This window comes from Colias eurytheme, chromosome 21, assembly GCF_061535395.1.
Source record: "Colias eurytheme isolate Ceu_HAF_F1 chromosome 21, ilColEury1 Martin Lab GWU primary, whole genome shotgun sequence".
Taxonomy (NCBI): Eukaryota; Metazoa; Arthropoda; class Insecta; order Lepidoptera; family Pieridae; genus Colias; species Colias eurytheme.
In genome coordinates, this window is record NC_143000.1 from 10,055,531 (window position 1) to 10,062,117 (window position 6,587).

The following is a 6,587-nucleotide window of genomic DNA, read 5'->3' on the forward strand; positions in this document are numbered from 1 at the left end:
TCTATATTCGATCGTCAAGTAGATTAGAATATTTTTTAGATATAATATTTTATTGTAATTTTTTATTAATTAAAGTAAGTATTAGAAAGTTTTTGGTTTTTTTCCAATCTGTGGCTGTCGCATACTTATTTCACCTCAAAGATATTTTGTTTTATCGTTGTATATGATTATCATTGTTTACATTGGCTTATTTTCGTGTTCTCTCTTAGGGTTTCCTGATACCAGATAACAATCTACTATATAAAAAAAGAAGGATTTTCCTTCCTGACGCTATAACTCCAGAACTCACGAACCGATTTCCACGGTTCTGCATTCGTTGGAAAGGTCTCGGGTTCCGTGAGGCTTAAAGAAAAGAAAAGTTGTCTCTGGTGGCGAAACGGAGTTCGCCCGGTTTGCTAGTTGTAAATAAAAATGTATATATTATGTCAATTTTCCTGTTTGATTAAAAATTCGCATCTATAAACTATTGATATTAGATACAACCTTGAACCTGACGAACTAGTCTTCTTCTTCTAGGTATATAAGTAGACGATATTATGGCCGCTTCGCATTCAGTCGTGAATTGCCTTCAAAATGGCCTATCTCATATTCGCGTTTTTAGTGATTACATTATCATTATGTTATTATTTAATTACAAGGAAGTACGATTATTGGAAAAAACGGAATGTGCCTCATCTCGAGCCAACCACGTTTTTCGGGAATTACAAAGACTACCTCCTATTTAAGACATGGTTGCCGAAAGTAATCGATGATATTTGTAAAAAATTCCCAAATGAGCCGTACGTTGGTGCCTATTTCGGCACGGAACCCGCCCTCATCGTCAAGGATCCTGAATACCTGAAGCTTATTATGACGAAGGACTTCTATTACTTCAACAGCAGAGAGGTCAGAGACTTCACCGACAGTGAAATTATTACACAGAATATATTTTTCGAAAGCGGTGACAAATGGAAGATCCTCAGACAAAACTACACGCCGCTGTTCTCATCGGCTAAAATGAAGAAAATGTTCTATCTAATAGAAGAATGTGCAACAGTACTCGAAAAAATATTGGACGACGCACCAACTGTACCTAGCACCGAAGCAAGATATCTCATGGCCAGGTTCACCATAGACTGCATTGGATCTTGCGCTTTTGGGCTGAACACAGAATGCTTGACAGCCAACGACCCCAACAACCCCTTCCTTCATATTGGCAAAAAGATTTTCGAGATAAGCAACAACAGAGCTTTGAGAACCATTGGCCGTTCCCTGTGGCCGTCAGTGTTCTACAAGCTAGGTTTTACCGCTTTTCCCTCTGAAATCGGTGATTTCTTCTCAAAGCTGCTAGTGAACGTGTTCGAGCAGCGCAAGTACAAGGATTCGGGCAGACACGACTTCGTGGATCTGATGCTCAACTTGAAGCAAAACAAATATATAACCGGGGACAGTATTGCCAACGTAAAGGGCGATGACAAGAAAACTACCATGAAAGTTGATAACGCTCTCCTGTCTGCCCAGGCGACGGTGTTCTTCGCAGCGGGATACGAAACCTCTTCAGCCACCATGAGTTTCGCACTTTACGAATTAGCAAAGAACCCAGAGATTCAGGAGCGTGCCATTGCTGAAGTTGATGAATACTTTAAGAAAAATAACAAGTTATTCTATGAAAGTATTCATGAAACACCGTATATTCAGGCTACTATAAATGAAACTTTGCGCGTATACCCCATACTTGGTATGCTAACCAGGGAGGTGGTAGAAGACTACACGCTTCCCTCAGGACTCGTGTTGAACAAAGATCTGCGCGTCCACATCCCAGTGTATCACCTGCACAGAGATCCCAACAACTTCCCAGAGCCCGATACATTCCGCCCGGAGAGGTTCTTGGAGCCAGACACCATTAAGCCGTTCACTTATATGCCATTTGGAGAGGGACCTAGAATATGCTTGGGTAAGTGATATTGTACTATTTTTAAGTATTATAAAGAATCATAGATACATATTTGAAAAGGAATGATTCTCATAGATATTTTGTTTACTTTATGGTTGCAAGTTTATTGTTTTATTTATATTGTATACTAGCGGTCCGCCCCGGCTTCGCCCGTGGTACATATGAAAAATAGATGTTGGCCGATTCTCAGACTTACCCGACATGCACAGAAAATTTCATGAGAATCGGTCCACCCGTTTCGGAGGAGTATGCAGACTAACATTGTGACCCGAGAATTTTATATATAAGATTTCAAAATAATTGTTATTAAGAATAGATAGAAAATTACACTATGTTTGAGCTTCCATTAAAAGATAAACAGTAAAAGAACAAAATAAATAATAATAATATAATAGAAGAGAATACTCATTTCATTGAAGTATACTTAACTTAAAGTTTGCTTATTTGTTGTACCTAGATCTAATAAAATGTTCTTTGTTCCAGGTATGAGGTTCGCCAAGATGCAAATGACGGCTGGTCTTCTCACCGTTCTTAAGAAGTGCAGGGTGGAGTTGGCGGATGACATGCCAAAGACACTAGAATTCGACGCTCGTGCCCCCACCACGCAGACAGGTTCAGGCATTTATCTTAAATTCATCCCACGATCATACTAAGTAACTTACGACATAGTGAAAAAATGGTTTAAAAATAATCCAAAGTATCAATTCCTTGCAACCGGATTTAGTTTAATAATATTGGTCTCTTAAAAGCTATAAGTAGCATAAAAATCCTTTCCATTTAAGTATGGATTTTTAAAGTGAAACTTTTATTACATCGTCTCAAACTTTTTGGTCTGTGTAGCGCATGTCGCGTGACGGTCGAACCGTACGATAATTATCGTACAATACGATAATTTTGTGCCTAAGTTTCACTTTTACCGTGGTTTCATAAAACCACACAACATTTTTTTTTATTTACCTATGGCAAGTTTTATATCGTAGTCTTAAGGATATTATAAACATTTGTATAAGTCGTTGTAAGTTTTTTTTTTTGTAGAAAGTCGTTTAGTATTACCAGAGCGCCGAGACGAACGTCAAAACGCCAAGGGCCTGTAGACAAAGTAACAATTACAAAACGATAACGAAGTTAGAAATCGCAAAAATGTATGGGATTGACATACGCCGCGTTAGATCACGTGGTCTATCTAATGTCAATCCCATACATTTTTGCGATTTCTAACTTCGTTATCGTTTTGTAATTGTTACTTTGTCTAAGGCCCAAGGATAGAATCGAATACGCTATCGAAAGAAATTGACATAAGCGTACTGATATTGACGATATTTCGCTAAGGATTTGTTCACCCTGCCAACGACGAAGACGACCACAAACAAAATTTTCATCCAGTCGCAATTAAATAAAATTGTGCAAAACACAATTAAAAATGAAATATAAGAATTTCATTCAATTGTCATATTGGTGTTTGGAATTTTTTTTTTTGAGTTCAATGGATAAACAAACAGGTCTTAGGAGTACCAGAATGACGGGAGATTTTAATATTGATTTTGAACAAATTTCGGCAAGATTGGAATTTTAGTCGTGGTCGTCTTCGTCGTTGGTAGTGTGACCGAACCATTACCAAAATGTCAGGAGCTTATGTCAATAAATAGCGTTAGCAGTTTCTATTCCATGGCGTTACGTACGTATATATCTGTGGTCATAATTTCATCGCAGGGGCTTAGTTTCCTAACTGTATGTACGTATATATCCGTCAGCTGTGGCGTTATGTACGTTTGTATTGTTTGTCTTAAGGCCCTGAGGGCATAATAAAGTTGATAATGTAAAATTGTGGAAATGGCACCGTTCACCACTGTTGCTAGTGCCCACAGCACGAACCAACCTTCTTGCGAAAGCACCAATAGTACGAGCCATCCGCATAATAAATTAAGCGCACGAAAGAGCGGACTTATTTCATTTAATTATCCTATGAGTGAATTCTTGCGAATTCACTCATCAACAGATTAACTGCAATATCACCCGCAATTTTTCTATGTTTATGTTAAGTTATGTAGTTATGTAATTTTAAGTTAGTTAAGTTAATTTTGTAAAATAAAATTGTATCTGTGTCGCATTGGGCATTGTCTTGGGCATTGTCCTGTAATGACATGTGATGTTTTTGAAGTGAAAACTTCTTTAGCGGCGTTGGGTATAAAATCTTAAACTCGCGTCAGGACACGTGGCCTGATCGAAAAAGCGTAAGACGGATACCATTCCAAAATATCAAACATGCTGAACGTTAATAATCAAGTTTTCACTTCTGCCGGCACTCCTGGAGTGCAACCCGTCTTTTTTTTTAATAAATAAATAAATATTTTAATGCTTTACCCCCCTTACCACCAATGCAAATGCTCTATCGTAGATACTAGGTAATAGATGTATTTTATATTTTAACTAAATAGTTAATAATATGTAATAATCATCACTACATAGTATAAAACAAAGTCGCTTTCCCTGTCCCTATGTCCCTATGTCCCTTTGTACGCTTAAATCTTTGAAACTACGCAACGGATTTTGATGCGGTTTTTTTAAATAGATAGAGTGATTCAAGAGGAAGGTTTATATGTATAATAAGATCCATTAAGTAGTGGAGAAGTACTGTTATTTTTGAGTTTTCTAATGTGATGTCGTAAAAAATTACATTTATTCCGCTTACATTGCAAACGCAGGCTGAACCCTACGAGTTTTATCAAAATAATGTACTAAGTATTATACACATTGAAAAGGTCTACAGAAAAGTCCGCGATGGTATATGTCTAAGTATCTCTTATGGATAACCCACAATAACTTTTTTTTGTCATTTACTTTTTACGACAAATAATGGCTAATTTTCGAAGCGATTTTAACCAATACAGCATTAATCCTTAACCAATTAAATACCATGGATACATTGTTCATTTAATATAGATCTATATGGCCCTTTACACCGTATGATTTAAGTGAATATTTTCGAAGATATTACAGATTTAAAAATTGCAGGACATAGCGTTTGCGGCCGCCCGGCTATATATTTTATACCCGTGCGATGCCGGATGCCGGAGCGGGCCGCTATATTTTTATACCTATACAACGTTCACAATTTTTCTGTAGTGTATTTAGTATCAGCATTGCACCCGTGCGAAGCCGGGGCGGGTCGCTAGTAAGTAATATACTAATGCAAACACAAGTTCACTCACTTTCAATAAATTGTGTAACGTTTTGTGGATAAATATAAAAATGCAGATATTAATTATAAATACATTCAAAGAAATTGAAGTGATTATGATGTTTCAATACTTCTAAAACACGTTTAGATAAATAAATTTTAATAATGTTCAATCAATTTAACACAACGAAACGTAATTTTCATTTATTATTACCAATTTTTACCGTTCTCTGTAATGTGGGGACAATTTTACATCGATAAGTTACATAACTATTTTTTTTCCTTACTGTATTTTTATATATGCACTCTAGCACTCGACACGACGTATGCACTCTATCCGACTCGGATGGGCAGCGTTCGGGAAGTTACATAACATCTGTTCATCCAAAATCCCTCAGTGCCTGAAGACAAAAGTCTTCGAGCAATGTGTGTTGTTAGTGATGACATACGGTACAGAAACGTGGTCTCTAACCCTGGGCCTTGTGCACAAGCTCAGCTTCGCTCAACGTGCTATGGAAAGGGCTATGCTCGGAGTTTCCCTACGAGATCGAATCAGAAATGAGGAGATCCGTAGGAGAACCGGTGTCACCGACATAGCTCGCCGGATTAGCACGCTGAAGTGGCAATGGGCTGGGCACATAGCTCGCAGAATCGATGGCCGTTGGGGCAGAAAGGTTCTCGAATGGAGACCACGTACCTACTGGGCGACGAAGCGTGGGACGACCACCCACAAGATGGACAGACGACCCAGGGCTATTGTCCGAGTGGCAGGGAGCCGCTGGATGCAGGCCGCCGGTGACCGGTCGTGGTGGAAAACCCTGAGGGAGGCCTTTCTCCAGCAGTGGACGTCCCACGGCTGAAACGACGACTCTAGCACTCTATGCACAGTGACATATTAACATAAAACAAATTATTTTGTGACAATGGTCAGCGTTGGCCCAACAAACGATGGTCATTGTTTGCCGCCATAACGGCGGTCGGTGATTATGAAAACATCTACAATGACGGCCGATCATCTACCTTAGAGTCTCTCTACACTATCGCGATTACCTCTTCTCGCATAACTTATGAAGAGGTCCCATAAAGGTATTATAAAATAAAATGTCTATGTGATATAAAATTTAAAAAAATTACGGTTACTGTCACTGTTTCATCACAAGTGAATCTTGAGTTTGTCATATTTTTTAAACCTATCAAATGTCGTTTCAATGTAAAGCAGTGCCACAATGTACGTTTATATTCCTACACAATATACAGAATATACATACAGTAAGGAAACTTCATACAAAACGTTCAAAATGGCACACGCACACAAGCAAGCATGTTTACGAGAATCATAAGGGTATTCAGGGGGATCGATAGTAGCGGGTGACACATCCACAGATTTTGAATGACAAAGATACATTGTATAGAAAAGTGATGTCAATTACTTCACGTTAAATAAATATCGATTGTTTCAGTTTGTAGCCTAATTAT

General features: G+C 38.2%; 1 protein-coding gene across 1 annotated transcript; it reads left to right on the forward strand.

Moving 5' to 3' along the window:
* Positions 1–562: 562 nt before the first annotated feature.
* On the forward strand, positions 563–2,595 carry LOC149899383 (cytochrome P450 6B2-like). Its single transcript, XM_090114409.1, has 2 exons — positions 563–1,933; positions 2,417–2,595. Exons 1-2 carry the CDS (start codon positions 574–576, stop codon positions 2,584–2,586), a joined length of 1,530 nt encoding a protein of 509 aa, XP_089970535.1. The 5' UTR covers positions 563–573; the 3' UTR covers positions 2,587–2,595.
* Positions 2,596–6,587: the final 3,992 nt, after the last annotated feature.